This window comes from Pundamilia nyererei, unplaced genomic scaffold, assembly GCF_000239375.1.
Source record: "Pundamilia nyererei isolate P.nyererei 1_Seehausen unplaced genomic scaffold, PunNye1.0 scaffold00007, whole genome shotgun sequence".
Classification (NCBI taxonomy): Eukaryota; Metazoa; Chordata; class Actinopteri; order Cichliformes; family Cichlidae; genus Pundamilia; species Pundamilia nyererei.
The window spans coordinates 4782356-4801167 of record NW_005187408.1 but is presented as its reverse complement, the minus strand read 5'-3'; the positions used below and the strand labels follow the sequence as shown (position 1 = coordinate 4801167).

The following is an 18812-nucleotide window of genomic DNA, read 5'->3' as shown; positions in this document are numbered from 1 at the left end:
TGGGGGGGTAGAGTTGTGGGCAGGATTGCCCTGGGGCACGTCGCTCATGCACCAGTAAAGAAAACTGAAATTCTGTGCTAGGAATGCTTGCTGCCCTCAGCGATTTGATTTGACAAAGTGAGGTCTGGAGCGCTGGTGTGAGCACTGCACATGGCAAGAAGAGGAGTGCAGATGATAGGTCAACGAAATCTGTTACGAAATAAATAAATAAATAAAAACTCAGCAGGCAAAATTTGATTTGTACCTTTATCATTATTTGCATTAACAGTGTGTGGAATTCTACATTTTGAAGATCTGCATACATTATACTACATCTGCTGACAGTGGATGTCTGTACACATGAAGTTACATGTCTGAGGACTCAGTGGCTCTCTGTCAACCGTACAGCTGTGGCAACTCTAAAATTAAAAAGAATTTACACTTCGATCAACACATACGGACAATTCTGAACATTGTTCAAGTATTTCTTCCCAGTATGAGCCCAGACAGAAAACGTTAGAACAAAACCGCACATGGAGGTTTGTGAAAACGGACACGTTAATGATGCGACTTTAATACTGCTCACAAGTCTTGTTTTTTAGCTCACACCTTCTTGTTCAAAAATGTTGATTTTTAGGCTGTTGTTGAACTACATTAAACACATAAGTGATTATTGCTTTTCCAGAGGGTTTACGGTTCATCAGTTGAGGTTATTCAGTTCGAATCCTTGCCGTTCATCTCTTTGCCACCTACGCTCCATCAAAAGAATAAAAGACAGGATGCTCGAATATATCAAAACAGAGTGATTTAGTTTTAAGGGTTAATTTCTCTTTTAAAACTCACTAAGAGGATTAGTGTTAACCGTCTGAACCTCATAATCCAACTTAAAACCATTATTACTAAAACTCAAAAAAATCCTTCACATGTATCGGATTTTAGGGAATCAGTCGCCATTTACAACACATACATAACCATACCTTTCTTACACTACTGCTCCTATGCCAGCGTTACTAAATCCTCTATATGGATGTGTGTGTGTGTGTGTGTGTGTGTGTGCATGTTTTGTTGAGCATGCACCAGCATGATCCTTGCTTTAAGGACACTGCTGGCTAAACTGAAAACTAACCTTATCATCAGGTGCCACTAAAATACTGTAAAAAATGTCAGTGGAAGTACAGGTAACACTGGAAGCATTTGACAAACACACAGCTAATGGGTTTGTCTTCACCGTGCTGATACACGGTTCCACTAAAAGCTGAAAGCAAACGTAGCCTAAAGTCGACAGACACTGCAGGGCTCGTGGTTGAACACTCCTTCTGATTAGAAGACCAGAAAAGTCCTGGTTTCAGACACAAACAAAGACATTGAGGGCTTGTTCGTTAATCAGCCAACAGGCCGGTTAGTTGTTCCTCCAGAGTGCAATGCAGTCTAATACATCTGAGTCAATGTGTCCTCTTGCTGGTGTCTATTTACTATTTCTACTGAAGTGACGTCCCTTAGTGGGCAGAAAGCCGGGGGAGGGGGCAGCTGCTGCCAGCAAACAACAAACATTAAACATGCTCGGAGCTCTCAAATAGTTTGAATGAGTGATGAATAAATAATAATTACAGTGAAATGTCAAAGAAGGCACACACAATAACCAAGGAGGTCAGCATCAGGCAAATTGGCACAAAAGTGTAAAAACATGCTTTAAAAACAAAAGAAAAATGGAGGGAGAGGCAGAAATTACATTATTAGGAAATTACAGGATAAAAATATGAAAAATATGTGTTAATGGGACTATGACTGGAATTAGACATCAGGGGAAAAAAATCATGCACAAAAAAAGAGATCACTCTATTTTCAAGATACACAAAAATCGCCTCAAAAAATTTTAATAAACCTGCTGCAACCCAGTCGACGCAGCAAGACACATTCCCAGAAAGCTATTTGGTTTCATTCAGTCCTCTGGCTATGTCTTTTAATTACATATGCAGCTAGTATATAGTTGTGCACATACAGCCAGTAGTGGGATGTGTAGCTTGTAATAGATGTACGCAAATTATTGCAGGCTTCACCTGACAGTCCAGCTCTTGCTGCACACGTGTGGCTGGGCTCTATGTGCTTTGGAGCTGGGAGTCTAGACTAGTGTAGGGCTGTGAGGCAGGCTGGAGCCTGGAAGGAGGCTGAGAGATGCTAAGTCTGCAGCTGGATGGTACCTTTGACAAAATAGGGAACAAAGAGCAGATCACGCGAAGCTGTCACCAGTAGAAAGAGCGTGACAGGAAGTTGGCAGCCGTACTGAGCCAGCCCATGCCGTCAGTGATAGATCCTACACGTGTGACAGCTTTGTCCTGCTCCTGGGAGGGACTCTCGTCCTCAGGCAGGTAGTCTGGGATGTCTGTGTTTTCCTCGACCACCACCGCTGAATCCTCCTGGAATGGCACCACCAGCTGCACACAGTCAGGGGTGGGGATCAAAAAGTGAATAAAGTGCTTTTTTAAGCAAATACATAAGATTAGGTGGGTTAGCATAAAGCTCAACTGTTTGGCAACAGAGTCTAAAACCACAGTTTAGGTTCAAATACAGCAGTGAGACAGGTCTGACCCCTGCTGGCTGCACGGTAAACTGCTACTTTCTTGTAATTACTAAAGCAATAATCACTCAAAATATTTATAGGGTAATAGCTTATTTTTTATAGAGTTGGTAAATTTATGCTCTTTGAATGTGGGCCACTGAAGAATGGGGACTATTTGCTGTAAAAGGTGCAACAAGGACTAGTCATGTCTTTGGCAAAAAGCAAACTAGCCTACAGGCTGAGGCAGAGATGTGACTAGCTAATCATGTCAGTGTGAATAAGTCTCAGCCACAGGCAGGGGGATAGACTCCCTGTACACAGATAAACACAACATACAGCGAGCACACTGACCTATCAGCTGGAGGCTTCAAGGGGGAAATCAGTTTTATATAAAGGAGTTTAATGTAAACAGTGCGAGTCTAACATTGCTTTGATTCCCACATCTAAGGACTCCGGTCCTCTTTACCTCTCCTCCATCCTCTGTCTTCACCACCTGCTGAGCCATCAGTACTTTGGTGGAGTTAATGGCCGTTCCCAACGCCTAGGAGAAGAAAATGCATTTCATTTCAAAAAGTATACAACGTGATGTTACTACTGGGTCAGCTATCCTGTGCACTAGTGCATCTGGTACCAGTATCAACATGAAATATTTTGCCATCGAACAAATGTGACTACTTATATGTGACTTGTTAAGATATGTTCTGATTTAATATGCTAGGAATGACAACTATTTTATATTTAAAATACCAATTTTAAAAACCACTTCCAAGACTGTTAATGATAAAACACGAATCATCCATAAATTAATACATGCTTTCCAAATGAAACTGGTATTAGCCTTTAAGTCAAAAAATGTCTTCCTGAACTCTAAAAGAGATTTTCTGTGTCCGGACAGACATTTTACCTCAGCTTTAAGGTCAGAGCGGATCCTGACCACACATCTCTTAACAGCCATCTGGAAGGTAAAACTAATGACTCCTCGAATCTTCAGCAAGGCCTCCTCACACAGGCTCCTTCGAGTCTGAAAGCAGGAAGTGACACAGTGACCATTAGGAACAGAAAGAAGAAGAAATTCTGTCTTAGATATACATTTATAAGCTTGAAAATGTGATTTTGTTCAATTTTAACTAAATATTTTAATGATAAAATAATAAACTGCTATTTAAAACTCACTTTTGGGAAACAAATTATAGATTTTTAGTTTCTAGCTTCAACAGCGTTGTGTGTTTCTGCTAAGGAGACAGAGAAGCAGCCCATCAGAGGCCGTCTGTCTGCTGTAATGTAATCTGGCTAGGTGAAAGCTTCCTGGGGAGCAGCATTCAGCTTCAGGCTCAATGTCCTGCTGTTCAGAGGCTGACATTTACAACCTGACCCCTCTGCCCTCTTATCATGTGCCAGATAGACACCCTTATGATGTTTGGCAAACACTGTGATTATGGCAGCAGCAAACATGAGACTCTTGTGCACTGTGGACATTTGGTATGTGTCTGGACCTGACAGAAGCCTGGCGATACGCTGTGTTAAGACTTCAATGGACTTACAGAATCGTCCAGTCCATCGATGTGCAGCACGACAGTTTTGGCCCTCTTGTTGTTGGAGCCCAGGAAGAAATGGGCTTTGCGCCGGCAGGAGGCGGCAGCTGCCTCGGCCTTCTCAGCCTCTTCTTTACCAGCTGACTGCAAAATCTCATAGATCTCTGACGCCAGCAGTTTGGTCTCCCCAGGTGAGGTGCTCCTTCAGTGACAAAAAGTACATGTACAGATGAGTTACTAGCCCACCTGTGAAATTTTTGTCAAAAAATTCCCAAGTGCATTTTAATAGTGCAAAAGGGATTTCCAACATAGTTTCCAATTATATTAATTTTAGAAAGCATAAATTATTTCTATTTGCACACAATGAAAAAAAAAATTTTTTTCTTTAAATTACCAGGTTCATTATTATTACCTACCTAAAAAACGGTGTTTTGTTTTAGCCATAGCACTCAAGACTCAAAGCGTATAAAATCAAGGTAAATGTTGCCAGCTCAGAATTGAGAAAAGAATTGTTGACGCTCAAAAAGCAGGGGACAGACACGTTGAGTGAGAAGCGTCTAACAACCCCAGAACAACTGTCAAGACATTAGTAAATTACTTCGCCAAGTTAGGAATTTTAGTCTTAAAGGAGACAATCACTAGAAACCTGCACAGCAATGGACTGCGAGGTTGTAGACCAACAAAAACGCCAATACTGCAAAATAGAGACCTGACTTACTAAGGATAACCAGGAAAAAGATTATATATATTGGAAGCACATACGTTACTCAGAAGAGATGAAACTGAAGCTCTTGGCTAAAGAGATCCTGCTCATGTTTGAAGAAGGGAGAGGCATACAACCCAAAGAACACCATCCCCACAGTTAAATGCTGTGGTAGAAGTATGCTGTGGGGATGTTTCATTGTGACTGGAGCTGTGAATCTCATCAAGATGGAAGGAATTATGAGGAAAGAAGGATATGGGAAGGTTTTAACAGAAAACCTCAAGCAGTCAGCAGCAAAATGGCTCAGTGCCGTCGCTTCCGACACAACAAGAACCCAAAGCATACGTCGCCCCTGGTAAAGACCCACCTCCAGAAGACCAAACTGAATGTTGTTGACTGGCCTGCAAACTGTTTTGACTTGAATACCACTGAAAATCTGTGGAGTGAACTAAAGACCAAAGTCAGTGCAAGGAGACCATCAAAGAACCGTGAAATGTTGTTGATGTCCAAGCAAGTGGTCAGCGTCACCTAGCAGAGCAGAGCTGAAACTACCTGATAAGTCTCTGGATGTCTTTTTAAGTACATCTGTACTGAAAATAAAGGTGCAAAAGATGAAGTAATTCTGATGCAAAGAATAAATCAGCTAATTTAAACTTGTGAAAATGACAATTAATGTGAATGAAAGTAGAAACGGTATTGCCAAAGCCTGCATGACTCTGTAGGAAGTGTGAACTGACTCATAAAACTGAAATTAATTAGAGCTGCAACAGACAGAAATCTAGAGAATTAAACATTTGAAAGCAAGTAGCCCCTTGCAGGTATCCAAATTCGGTATGAAAGCCTCTAACAAGCAAAGTATATATGGTGGGTTTCATGCCCTGCTTAATAATCATCACATCAAGATCTATGTGTAGCTGAAGTCTTTCATTACATGTTTGATGTTTTTAATAGTCTGAGTCTAAAGTCCACTAATAACAGTCAGATAGAAATATGCTGAAGTCACTAGTTGTTATTGTTTTTTTGGGGTTTTTTTTTTGGTAATGCCAAAACTATGTTACGCAGGTTTAATTCTAAGCTTTGTAAGCATCCCCATTGTCCTGATTCTGGAAATTAACAGGCACCCACATTCACAGGAAGCCTTTAAAGGTAACTCCTCTTTGCATCGCTCTATTCCAAAATTGTTTGTGCAGCTATTTAGTGCAACTAAAGACAATGTTGCCATTAAAGACACGACAACTGAAACACAAGTTAATTATGCCTATTCTGCACTGCCGTCGGATTTGCTACTGTCCCTTTTGCAAAAATCTCACAGCAAAGCACAATATTTCACGGGCAGCAGCTTTTTGCAAGAAATTCATGTGAGGTCAGGAGCCATTGTTGTGCCAGAATTTATATTTTATGAGGGATCCTGGGTTACTCCTGCAGGCTATACTGCTTCATGTGTCACCAAGTCATCACTCCTTCCATATTAACCGCATATGACATTAGCTGTCTGGCACTGCCACCCTCTGGGAGCCTGACGGTCCACAGAGCTGTGCCACACATTCCTAACGCAGCTCTGCAGAAGCCTTCCAGCAAACAAAACACTCTTATGAGTTAATTCATTAAATATACTTAATACTTAATAATAATCACTGAAGAAGATGAGGCTACCTGAGAGCTTAATGACTTAAGGGTTTAAAAATCACATTCACACCCGTTTTGTACAACAATGCTAGACACTTCCCTTTAGCCATGTGTTCCCACTCTGTCCAGCTACGATCGACCTCCACTCAAAGTCAGCATGACTGGGCTGTAAGCTCAGAAACTTGCTGCTGTTCCTGCAGGGCTACTGTTCATGCCAACACCTACAAGCTGGAGTGACTGGCTTACTTTACGGTTAGCATGAGCTATTGCCACAGGTGCTTCTAGACACTCAATCAGATAAAAGCAGTTGTCTCTCTTAAAAATGACATGTTTATGATCATGTTTTTAAAAGCAGATCTCATTATATGCAATGTTCTTCTAAAGCTTTTAAAGGACAGTCAACACAAAAAATTAAAATTACCATGTCTGCAAGATATTCTACTTACTGCACAACAAAAAAAGTGCTAATACGCCTACATCAATTAGCACATGCACAAAGAGAACTTTCAGAGACGACAAAATGGATTTAAATCTGTAACGTGCAAAACTGCATTTTAAGCCTTTGTCACCCTATTCTAGTTCAACTTTCATCACACATTCATCCTGACATGGCAAACAGAAGGACATCAGCCTGCCTGGAAAATTCTGCAGCGTGGCAAACACTGTCCATGCAGAACAATAAAAAAAAACAAAAAAAAAACATGTTAAAGGTTTCATGTAAAGAAAATGCACTGTGAGCATGTGTGTCCGTGCTCTGTGTGTGTGTTTGCATGTGTGTGTGTGTGTGTGTGTGAGATGGGAACATGGACTTGCTTCTGCATGACATTCTGCAAACTCAGCATCATGCCCAGTTCGCCCTTCATCTTCTCTCTGTTGGCTCGACATTCTGCCAGGTAGCGCACGGCCTGCAAGGACAAGGGCAGCTGTTATCTATTTGGCCATAAAAGCTGAAAGACGCTTTGTGATATTAAAAGAAAGAAAAAGAAAAAAAGGCACGACTTTAAAAAGGGCATGCATGTGCAAACATTAAATGTTACATAACCGATATAAATACAAATGTACTGCCTTTGTGTTTACCGGGTAACCGAAAAAAGTAGTTATATAAAGCCACTTCAAATGTGTGCACACAATGTGAACGAATGGCTATAGAGGAAGTCGTGAAGGGTGGCTATGTAAAGCATAGTGTTTACACCACATCAAACAGCAGATGTCCCTATTGTGCAGTGTTTCCAAATATGGACCTTTTTTCTTTTTTTCTTTGATATTGTGCCATGTGCAAGCTTGTGACTGATTGTTACACACAGGTGGAAAACATGCCCTTTAAACTGTCACTGAAACCTGTTCTGACACTGCAGGACAGCAGGGGAGGTTTTCCCTTACAAACCAAGTGCTTTGTGTTTTATGTGACCACATACTTACCAATAGTGCAGAGTAGACAACCTGTGGATTTGGATGGTCCAAAAAGAGGATAAGACCTGGCAGACAGCCTTGGTCTTCTACTATGGCTCTTCGGTTCAAGGGGTCTGCGGCAAGATCCCGCAACTGGTTCACCACAGTCAGTGCATCCATCTCTGCACTCATGGTGCTTCTTGTCTCGATGCCACACACATTAAAACAGTCTCTTCCTAAAATAAAACGATAGAATATTTTAGAAAGCGTATGTTGAACAACTCAGAGAAGCAGCTAATTTTAGTTTTTAAAAGACCTTTTCTAATTGAAATCTAATTTTCACATCTTTTACAATTTGGTAACACGCTCAAAGATATTCGGTTTGGGATCATTTAAAGCCAAGCTCAAAGCAGTGAATGTTGTTGACAGTGTGGCCTTGCACTAGACTAACTCTCTGAATAATTTCTTGCCCATTAACTAGGGAGGGACCTTAGATCATGTGATTCTTCTGTTGTTCCACAGAGAACAACAAAAAACATTTGGTGATGCTCTTTCCAGACATACAGCTAAAAACATCTATATTACACAGGTAAGCGAAGAATCTATTAATTTGGACCTATAATATAATTTTATATATGTAATCTCTTTAATTTTTATTAGCTTTATTGAATGTATTCATTTTGCTAGTCATATTTCGTTGATCTCTTCCTTCACGTTTTTATTTTAAAGTGTATAAAAGTCTATACAGCTTTATTTTTTTTGCATCCAAATCACTTGTAAATATTTATAACTTGATGTCTTTAGAAAACAATCTTACAACGTTTAAACTAACTTGCTGCAAGCCTATGTTAATGGTACAATTTCTAATAATGTTATGCGTTGGCGGCAAGTTCTAACTACTAAACACTATATCAGCAATAATATGTGTAAAACGTACAGTGCAATCTGACTGAGAAGTGGATTATAACTACACAGCTAGACATGTATGATAGTTGTCATACTATCTGAAGATCGAGTAGTTTAGCGTTGTATGAGGCACTTGAACCAGTACTTTAATTTGCGCTAACCCAAATACAGATGCTCCTTTCAGTGAAAAGACACTTTCTACGACCCCTAACCTCACCTCAAATCACGCCCTGTGAGACGGTCCGGGCTATGCTAGCTAGGCTAGCAGGCATTACTTGACAATTGGAGCATACCTTCCTGTCAGTTTTCGTGGAAACCAAGAGACAATTCCCCGTGACTTCGGCTACGACGGATTCAAAGACTGCGCAACCACAAAAATCCTACGTTACAAACAGCTAACCCCAAAACAAGAGAAACGAAATTATTTCAGTAACGCCAGGCCTGCGCCTCTATCTCCCCTTTGCCTGTTTAGCTAGCAGCTGTGCACTGCACTGTGTTTGTGTTTTGTGGCGAGCAAATGGGGTACAGCTGTTTCTTCATAAAGGACATCCCATTTTTCCACCAGGATCCCAACAGTTTAACTGTGACATAGCTCCGTCGGGAAATGTAGGGAACTATAACGAACGTCCACATATTTGCTAGCATGTGGTTGGATGGTCTGGTAGAATGGACTGTCGTGATAGCAAATCACGAGACAGATATGTTTTAGAGTTCAATGCTAATTGGTGACTTTCTTTGCCAATCAATTATAATAACCAATCGTGAGGTTAATCTACGTAATCGTTTTTTTCAATTGGCTCAAAATGCATTCCATAGGTCCTACTATGTTAGCCACTATCTGCTGTCCATGTCCGTCGTGTTGACAAGGTGGAAAAATTGAGAAAGTTATTCTACAAGCGCAAGTCCGGTAAGTTGGAATGGAAGTAAGGCACATACTGATCTTTGGATGTGAATACAATATAAAACACGTGGTGATAACTGTCTCGGGTAAGTTATAAATTATTATAAATGTGTGTTTCTAGGTCAAATCCTTATAAAATTCATCGGATTGTATTAGCTAGCCAGCTGCTATCATTAGCCGGTTAGCATAAATGCCCGCTAAAGTTGAGACTCACTCATTTAGCTTAATCATACACTCTATAAAAACGTTGGTCTGTGTTAAGCTCAGAGCGCTTGTTCCCACGCTTATCCTGTTTCGGTAATAAGAGAAGGAAAATTTGTTATTAATGTTATATAGAAAGGGAAACATATAAATATTCATATCAGTGAGGATTTACAATGTAAGAGCAGCCAAATTGCAAAAAGAAAAAACACATTGTAAATTTTAGGGAAAAAAAGAAGATCGTTTCTAATTTTTAACATAGCAGAGATTTATTTATTTTTTGTTCCAGAGCATCTTAACGCTGTTATACTGTAGATCCACAAAGTTCTTCCAGTGCGGTTGTTGGTTTAAAGTGTTGTGTTTGATGGTGGTTGAAACTGACTTTCTCACTCTTGTTTTGTATTTCTTCTAGATGACTGGTTGGTGATGATGATGTTGATGTTGGCACGTGTGCCAGTGTACCCTTGAAACGCACCGACAAGAATGAGCAAAGAGTATGCAAGGATGGAAATGGACCTGGTATGTGAAAAATTAGATTAAACACAGATATTTGTTGTTAGTCAGGTGACGGTTCCACATTGACTGAGCTGTATTTAGTTGAATAATAACTTGGCTGTACCCAGTTAAGTTATTATTCAATTGCTTTGAATTGAATTATTATTGCTTTTTCTGTTTCAGGCTTTTGGATCAGTGAAGCCTTATGGGTCCTCGAGAAGTATTGTGAGGAGAATTGGTACAAGTCTCCCGATTAAACCCTGTCCCAGGGTAAATTTTCAGGTGAGGCCAAGTTACTCTCATTAGAGCTTTTTAGTTTTGTCTTATTTAAGGCAAATTAGAATTGAAAGTTTTTTTCTTTTTCATTTTCTTTTAAGACAATGACATGTTGTCTCTCTTATGAGTCATTCCTTTCTCTTCATCTGTTTTCACGCACGTCTCTCCTACCTGCTGGAGTCACTGCCATGTGACAAAATCACATGTCCTCTTCAACTTTTGTTTACCTCTGCTCATCTGACTGTTTTCATTTTAGAACCATAAACAGTTTGGGTGAAGGGATATTTGATTACCGCTCGAACACTGACTTTAACCTTTAAGAATTTGATTACCATTTTAAAAATGTTAAAAACAGGCTCGCTGTTCTTCACTTTCCTTCAACTCTGTGCTTTTCTCTTCTTTTCTTCTGTCTCCAGCTACCCTCCGTAGCTATGAGGAATGCAGTATGTCTGCTGTAGGTCAGTTGGTTCAGCAACCTTCAACAACCTTGAGCTGACTAATTCCTACTGAGCTACCTGAACCTTTGATTAACAATGTGTAGATGCTTTTCCTCTAAACTAACCTTATTTTTACTGAATGATTTTCTAACATTAGTTGTTGTATGTGTGCCTGGTGTGCTATCATCAGGCTTTTTTTTTTTTTCCCCTCTAAGCATTTTTTTTAAATCCTCCTCCTCTGATAGCTTTATCCATACCATGATGAAGCTGGTGTCTTGATTGGCAGCAGGAGGCAGAACTGCCTGGTGGCCACTCTGGCTGATGTTGCATGGATCGACAGGGATGAGGATGATGAAGACGACTACTTTAGCAGGCCGAGGTAAGACTATAGTCTGTAGAAAAATATCTCTGAATCAGGCTGAAGACTTAAGCGCTTGTAAAGAGTTACTAGAAGCAGACAGTTTTATTTCAAATCTGCAATGGAAACAGGTCGGGGATCCCACCAGGACTCATGTTTCGAGCCCAGCGGCCTCACCCTCGCAGAAGTCGCCTAAACCGCCAGAACTCTCTACCCAGTATGCATCATGGAGCTTTGGATTCACAGGCGTCAGCTGCTGCCAACAACGAAGCCATTCAGAAGATCAGTGCGCTGGAGACTGAGCTTGCAAAACTCAGGGCTCAAATTGCACAAATTGTTCTGGCTCAAGAAAAGAGTGCACAGCCAGGTACTGCTTAACAATTCTGTTACAATTTTTTTTAAATTGTATTTTAATTTTTTGCAACATACTAAATGACTGTATAGTCTCTTATTTTTCTCTTCATATTTAACTGTAATAATGGAAATGTTCCTCTAGATGGCAGCAGAGTGTCACATGGCGTATACTCTATTTTCTTTCTTTTTTCCTCTTTCTTTTGTGTTACATTTGCTACTACCACAGGGGCACCTCCTCCCCCTCTACCCTGTGGCAACCTGCCACCTCCCCCACCACCTCCACCACCTCCCCCTCTTCCACCCCCACCCGCAAGTCTGCAGCGGACATTTTCGGCCATTGAACTAATAAAAGAGCGTAGAGGGAAGAAGACATGCGGCCAGACAGTTTTGGAGTCAAGACCTGCCGAAATCCCCAGCATGCTCGATGTCCTAAAGGACATGAACAAAGTCAAGCTGCGATCAGTGAAAAGGTAGGCCTCTGCTTAAGACATGAATGAGATACATTTGGAAGTGATGAAAAGTGGCCAGTGAAGTGTTTCTGAGGTGTTTGAAATCTCATTAGTGAATGCAAGTGCTAAGGGCCTTTCATACCAGACGCACAAAATCCAGGCGTATCTTTTGTGCATTAAAAATATTGTTCGGATTCACCTTTTGTTAATGCAACAGTTCACACCGGCAATATAATTTCACTTTTCTCATTTAGAAAACTTGATTTATTTATTTTGTTTGTTTTTACAGTTGTTTTCTGAGGACAAATTTTCTGCAAAAAAGTGTGTGTGTGTGTGCGCGTGCGTGTGCGTGCGTGTGTGTGTGTGTGACACGTGAAGTTCGGATCCATAAAATTTGGAATTTCCTGTCATTTTTATGCATTGCGCTCAGTGTGTAACGGCTTTTAGAGTCTGACACAAAGACATTCATCTGAATCTGACACCTCCTTGCTAAGTATAAGCTAATTCAAGATGAATCTCCATTAAGTCATTGACTTCATGCATTACTTCAAATTCAACTTCATGTTATCAGACACATAGTGTCGTCTTCTGTTTTATTATGCCGCTGCTACTCAAGATTTTTTTATCACGCTACATTCCTATGTAGTGCCAGAGCTACTGCATGCCCATATTACAGTATTGTGTGCTTTGGTCAGGCTGTTGGAAAACTGATATGTGTAATCACATTGAGAAAAGTTAAAAAAGAAAAAAAAAATAGGGGTGGTAGATGTTGTTTGCCAAAAAATGGGTCATTTTTGCCCGTTGCTAGGTGGTTGCTAGGCATGTAGTGGCTAGGCTATTGTAGTGAAATTAAAACAATGGGATGCTTTCCTCAGGTGTTTTTAGGTGCATAAAGGCTAAAAACACGTCACTGTTGCTAGGCGGTTTCCAGGCTTCATAATACAGAAAGCATAATTCAAATAATTCAATCAAATTAGATGATGTTATCATGAAAATAATGCAAGGTGTTGTAGGGCCGTAAACGTTAAGATCCTCTTAGCATGTTGCTAGGCAACGTGATGACGTTCTCATTGTACTATAGTGATAGTAGCGCCCATGTTTATATGTTCCCTATTTCATCCTAGATCAGTGGACTAATCTTGATGAGGTTTTGCATAAACATTGCCTAGAGCACCTGTGTGACGTACACAAATATTTTATACAAATCCCACAGTCGTACATATTTGTGCATTTGAGAGTTCAGTTGAGGACCGAACAGAATGTCCCACTGTAGAGCAGAGTGGAATGTCCCACTGTAGAGCAGAGTGGAATGTCCCACTGTAGAGCAGAGTGGAATGTCAGATGAGAACGATATGGCACAATAAAATGTATGATGGCGTACCTGTCTGCCAGGTTTGCTTGTTGATAATTTTTGGAGGAGTTCACAGAGAAAGAATCAAACACTCAGTGATTTGGTGCGTTACAGTAACATTGGTAAATGCCCCATCACCTGTGTGTGTTTACAGTCGTCTGGTAGAAGATGATGCCAAAACAAAGTCCAAGGAGCCGGCAGATGCTGCATCTCTCATCGCCGAAGCCTTGAAGCGCAAGTTTGCTCATCGTCATCGAAACGACAGTGAACGAGATGACACGGAAGAATTCAAAATTCCTGTCATAGAAGCGAAGCCTCAAAAAGAAACCATTCCGGTGAGAAATGTTGATGTATTATAAGGAGGCTTATATTAATTGAAAAAAACAAAACAAACAAAAAAACAACTTTTATTATCGAGAATAAGTGAACTCAACACCCCAGATGGTCTGTTACTCAGAACCATGCATGAAGTTGTTCTTCAGAACAGTTTGTAAAAGGCCTGCCTTGTCAGAGAATATTTGGCAGGTGTTTGGATGAACCATCTATCACAGGCTGACGTCAGTAAATCAAATCTGTAAATTACAGAACAGAGTGGTGAGGAGAAAACAAATCTCAGAAAACGTGTAACTCGCTGTGGAGTTCTCAAAGTTTTGTATTTTGGAATTAGCTTTTAACTTTTTGTTTTTAAATGAGTTCAGTTGTGTCCACAGTGGGTTTGCTTGTTATTTTCACTGTTAGTCTTTTGAAATGTTACTGTATTTGGCAACTATGTTTTCCAAGTTGACAAAATCACATCATTTTTTTTATTTGTTTAGAATTTTTCTCATTTTTATTTTAGTAAATTGCGATTTTAAAAAAATAAAAAAAAAAATAAAAAAAAAAATTCAGCTTTAGTCTTTAGTTTACTTTCAGTTAACTATGATAATGTTTACCAGCCTGTGTAGTTAGCGTGTTGGAAAACCACTCCTGCTGTTTTTATAAGTATGAATGGAAAAAAATGTTTCATCACACCTGAAACATCCTTTAACTTCAACCATACTGACCTGATGTTTCTCTAAAGGATGCTGATCGGTCAACACTAATTGGTTCAGCTACAAGTGAACAATTTGAAGCAGAACCACAAGCTGATTTTTATAAAAGGGCAAAAAAAAACTTAGCGGTTTACAGAAAAGATGAGTAAAATATTTAAAACTCCGTGTTTGTAGATGTCAGTTCAGATGGCGCAGATATAATTTTTAAGAAGCATTTCAGGATCTTAATTCATTCTTTTGTCATGCAGTTGTTTAAGTGCTCTGCAGATTTCTCATGCACTTAATTCTGCTGTGTTCTGTTTTTCCACAGTTTGGGCAGCACATGTTGAAAGCAACTGGAAAAAGAAAGTTGGTCTGAACAGACAATGTAAGCCTAAGGTCCAGATGTTCTGTAGATGCATTGAAATTCCTTTTTATCTAATCTGTTTCTTTGGAAGGACAAGGGATTTTTGCCGGAATACGACCTCAAGTCTCACCAGTCATCCTGACTGATTTTGCACTTTTCTAACTTATATTAACCTCTTTCTTTTAAAGACGTTTTATTGTAATTTGTTGTCGTTGAACTGAAGGTCTTAATTTTTGTGTTCAGTCTGTCTCAAGTGAAAGTTGATTTTATTATTGAAACTTTGGGTTTTGTTAAACCTGCGCCTCAGCAGGGCTGATCAGCTTCCTATTTTTTAAGGCTGCATAAAAGCTGAAGAGTTCATAGGAAAGGAAGATTTTCTGACTTGTGCACTTTGTTGCCTGACGTTTAGACTACTTTATGATTAGGATCTGTTTATATTTTGGTTTAAGTGAATAATTTAGTTTTTAACACTTAATTATGGCTTAGATTCGTCTCAGTGTAAATTAATGTGTTATCAGTCAGGTTTCAGTGACGCTGGATAATATTTCATCTTCTTCCCAAGTTGCCAGTTTTGCCTTTAGCTGGTTCACAATTATGCATATGTTTTTCTGTGTGATTCGCCTTTAAGAACCAAAGATATTTCACTGAAGCCCTTCGGGATTTCGCCTTTCAATACCAAATTTTGCATTTCATGTCCCTTTTTTTTGTCTTTTTGAAATTAACTGCTGCTGGGTACTTAAAGGTACTGGGACACATGCAGCGTTTTGTTTCTACCTCTGCTAGGAAACACTCTCCTAGATTCAAAGTTCAGCAACAACACTAAAGAAACACTACGCTGTCACAATACTGCGAAGCTCTGTATTGACAGCATGTTTTAACAAACGTACCCAAAGTCATTAGTATTGCATAAATCCTGCTTTCGTGTAGAGGTTCATCACATTTCCAAGTCTGGATTGGATTCAGAGGCATTCGAGTTTTTTAGGAAATGTTTTGTTTAATTAAGGAATGCACATTGTTACTATTTGTGACTATTATGTATGCCATGTAATTGCTGCTGAACATCAGCTGGATTGTCTTTCATGGGGAAAGTGGAGTGGATACGTCAGTAGTAATTGTTTTTGTTGAAGTTGTCTTACATAAAAGTTAATTTATCAAACTAATAAATAAAATGTCTATCCTGACCTGTTTTGTTGTCATTTTTGCAGAAGTTGTGAGTTGAAGAAATTATGATGTTTTGGTCATTTTGAGAGGTTTTTATCTGAAAATCCATCATTGTGTGATTTCAGATTAAATAATAGACTTAAAAAACAGTCAACCTGGAAACTGAACATTTTATAAACCTATTATTGTTCAGCTGCTTAACAAATATCTAATCAGCTGTTCACATGGAAGAAACCACAAAATCCCATTTACTTCCTCTAAAACTTGCATCTCTGCATGCAGTGTACCCTTAAACAGCCTGCTCTTCTATAAATTTCAGCTTCCATTCAAACTGTTTTTGATGTAACCCTTAGGTAATTTTTACATGCATTTTACATATTTAACTGATATTGCGCACTCACTAACCGCTTCAGTAGAAAAACCTGTTCAACTTCTTGCTAATGCAAATCTACAGAAAAGCTAAACACCTGCCAGAAATTTAGTGCACTCGTAGAGATAGGCGAGATGACCTGCTGAAGTTCAGAATGAGGAAGAAAGATAAATTATTTGTAATATGGCACGACTGAAACTGCTGATCCACTGGGATTTTCTCACAAAGCCATCTCTAGGGTTTAGAATGACTGGTTAGAAAATAAGGAAATATCTATCAGCAGTTGTCAGAGGAGAATGTGCAGACTGCTGCAAGCTGATACGAAGGCAACAGTAACTCAAGTAGCCACTCGGCACAACCAAGGTATGCAGAAAAGTGTCTCTGAATATTCGACTTGTTGACCCTTGAAGCACATGGGCTACAGCGGCAGAAGACCACACCGGGTTTCACTCCTGTCAGAACAGGAAACTAAGGATAAATTTGTGTAAAAACAATTGGTCAGTAGAAGATTGGGAAAATGTTGCCTGGTCTTTGTGATGCATTCAGGGGTCAGAACTGGGTTTAAACAACATGAAAGCGTGGATCCACCATGCCTTGTATCAAAGGTCCAGGCTGCTGCTAGTGATGTAATGATGTGGGGGATAATTTCTTGGTACACCTTCTGAGCATTGTTTAAACAGCACATCCTACCCAAGTATCATTGCTGACCACGTCCCTCTACGACCACAGTGTACCCATCGTCTTGTGTTGGCTTCCAGCAGGATAACACACCATGTACAAAGCTCATATCATAAACTGCCTTCTTGAACATGACAATGAGTTTACTGTCCTCGAATCGCTCCCATAGTCACTAGATCTCAATGCAACAGAGCAGCTTTGGGATAGTGAAGCAGCAGATTCACAGCTACAGTGTGACGACATGAGGTCAACGTGGACCAAAATGTCTGAGGAATCTTTCCAGTACCTTGTTGAATATATGCTATGAAGAATATGAAGGCAAAAAGGGGTCGTAACCCAGTAGCAGCAAGTTGTACCTCTAAAAAGAGCTCGAGTGGGCCTACTGGTTTCACAGTTTGCCAGTATCGACGTGATTATTAACTGGTGTAAAACTCAAGCATTTGTCAACAACGGGTTTTATTATTCAAATTGTAACTGCAACAGGCATGTATCAAAAAGGTCAATACAGCAAAGCCTTTACAAAATCTGGCTTGACACTGAAGTCTTCCCAAAAAATGGCTGTCGCAACAAATTGTAAACAGTTTTTGTCAACAGTCTTACAGCACTTAACAGCAAAATACAAATCAGCTAAAGTAAGAAAAAAAGCACCTGTTATCTTTCAAAATGTATAAACACAAACACAACTTGTGGCACTATACAGAATCAAAGTAGACAAACCAAACACGAAGAAATGGAATGTTCAAATTCACTCGACAATTTTGTTTCCGTACAAAAGAAGAAGAAAAGAAAAGATAGCTGGAGTTGTTCCTCGCAACAAAAAGGCAAAGGGATCGGACAGTGCATCAAAAGACAAGCACGCCATGCAGTTGATGGGAACAGGAGTTGGTTTGGTCACTTAGCATAGTTTGTGCATAGTTGTAAGGCATCAGTCGAGCAGTCCTTTAGGTTTCATGTGGCTGTGAGACATTCTGAGGAGAGGGAGACTCCTTAGTTAGATCCTAACCACCCATTAATAATAATAATAAAAACTTGCATTATCCTCCTCCCCTTTTACAAAAAAGAAATAAATTTTTAAAACAAAAAAACAAACCAAAAAAACGTCTGCAAACCCTGAGCAAGTCGAGTTGCGTGGAGTTGACTTCCAGGTGAGATGCATGTGCGGTGACTAACCACCCTCCAGTCTGGCAGGGAAGGTTCCCACCCACCCTCACCCCACTGCCCCAAGTTTAACCAGGACTTGATGATGTGGAAACATCAGAAAGAGACTATTTCCTATAATACCTTCACAGGATGTCTTGGAAACAAAGCTGCTCATCGAACGCCGCTGTTATTCGGGAGTGCAGGAACACATGGTAGAACAGGTGGAGTCATTTATGGCATCTGGTGTGTCTGAATAAGGTTCTGCTCATGGCTTTGACAGGGGGTGGGGGTAACAGTTCAAAATGAGTGGTTTCTTCACATCTGTGCTTCGAAGGCAAATGTGGGGCCGACGTGATTCGTTTCAGTTCGACGGAAAGATACAAAACAAACAAGACGCGTAAACAGTCTTCGTAGAGGCAGCAAAAGGACTGGGCTTGTCACATTTTTTTTTCTGTTGTTTTTTTTTTTTTTTTACATGAGGAAGAATCTTCAATACCAATGCAACAACGGCATTACTCCAAAGTCTTAGAAAGGTCTGAACACTCCAGTTGTCTCAGTCAATACAGTTCAGA

At 39.9% G+C, this 18812-nt stretch overlaps 2 protein-coding genes across 2 annotated transcripts; one reads left to right on the top strand and one right to left on the bottom strand.

The window, feature by feature from the left end:
- Nucleotides 1-232: 232 nt before the first annotated feature.
- On the bottom strand, nucleotides 233-9286 carry armc1 (armadillo repeat containing 1). The gene is made up of 7 exons (XM_005722615.2): nucleotides 8986-9286; nucleotides 7817-8022; nucleotides 7211-7302; nucleotides 4078-4270; nucleotides 3441-3557; nucleotides 3003-3077; nucleotides 233-2411 (listed from the first exon to the last, which is right to left on the bottom strand). Exons 2-7 carry the CDS (start codon nucleotides 7976-7978, stop codon nucleotides 2220-2222), a joined length of 831 nt encoding a protein of 276 aa, XP_005722672.1. The 5' UTR covers nucleotides 7979-8022; nucleotides 8986-9286; the 3' UTR covers nucleotides 233-2219.
- Nucleotides 9287-9390: 104 nt separating this feature from the next.
- mtfr1 (mitochondrial fission regulator 1) lies at nucleotides 9391-16066 on the top strand. The gene is made up of 8 exons (XM_013915815.1): nucleotides 9391-9599; nucleotides 10207-10313; nucleotides 10473-10571; nucleotides 11248-11381; nucleotides 11492-11727; nucleotides 11941-12184; nucleotides 13669-13849; nucleotides 14856-16066. The coding sequence occupies exons 2-8, from the start codon at nucleotides 10278-10280 to the stop codon at nucleotides 14901-14903; spliced, it is 978 nt and encodes a 325-aa protein (XP_013771269.1). The 5' UTR covers nucleotides 9391-9599; nucleotides 10207-10277; the 3' UTR covers nucleotides 14904-16066.
- Nucleotides 16067-18812: the final 2746 nt, after the last annotated feature.

Excerpts from the sequence above, each read along its gene's own strand:
- armc1 (XM_005722615.2), bottom strand. The coding sequence starts at position 7,978 with ATGAGTGCAGAGATGGATGCACTGACTGTGGTGAACCAGTTGCGGGAT. Across the intron at positions 3,558-4,077 it reads TCGATGGACTGGACGATTCT|ACTCGAAGGAGCCTGTGTGA; the intron begins GTAAGTCCATTG and ends TCCTGCTTTCAG. Across the intron at positions 3,078-3,440 it reads GCTCTGACCTTAAAGCTGAG|GCGTTGGGAACGGCCATTAA; the intron begins GTAAAATGTCTG and ends TTCTTCTCCTAG.
- mtfr1 (XM_013915815.1), top strand. The coding sequence starts at position 10,278 with ATGAGCAAAGAGTATGCAAGGATGGAAATGGACCTG. Across the intron at positions 10,572-11,247 it reads GTCCCAGGGTAAATTTTCAG|CTTTATCCATACCATGATGA; the intron begins GTGAGGCCAAGT and ends CTCCTCTGATAG. Across the intron at positions 12,185-13,668 it reads AAGCTGCGATCAGTGAAAAG|TCGTCTGGTAGAAGATGATG; the intron begins GTAGGCCTCTGC and ends GTGTGTTTACAG.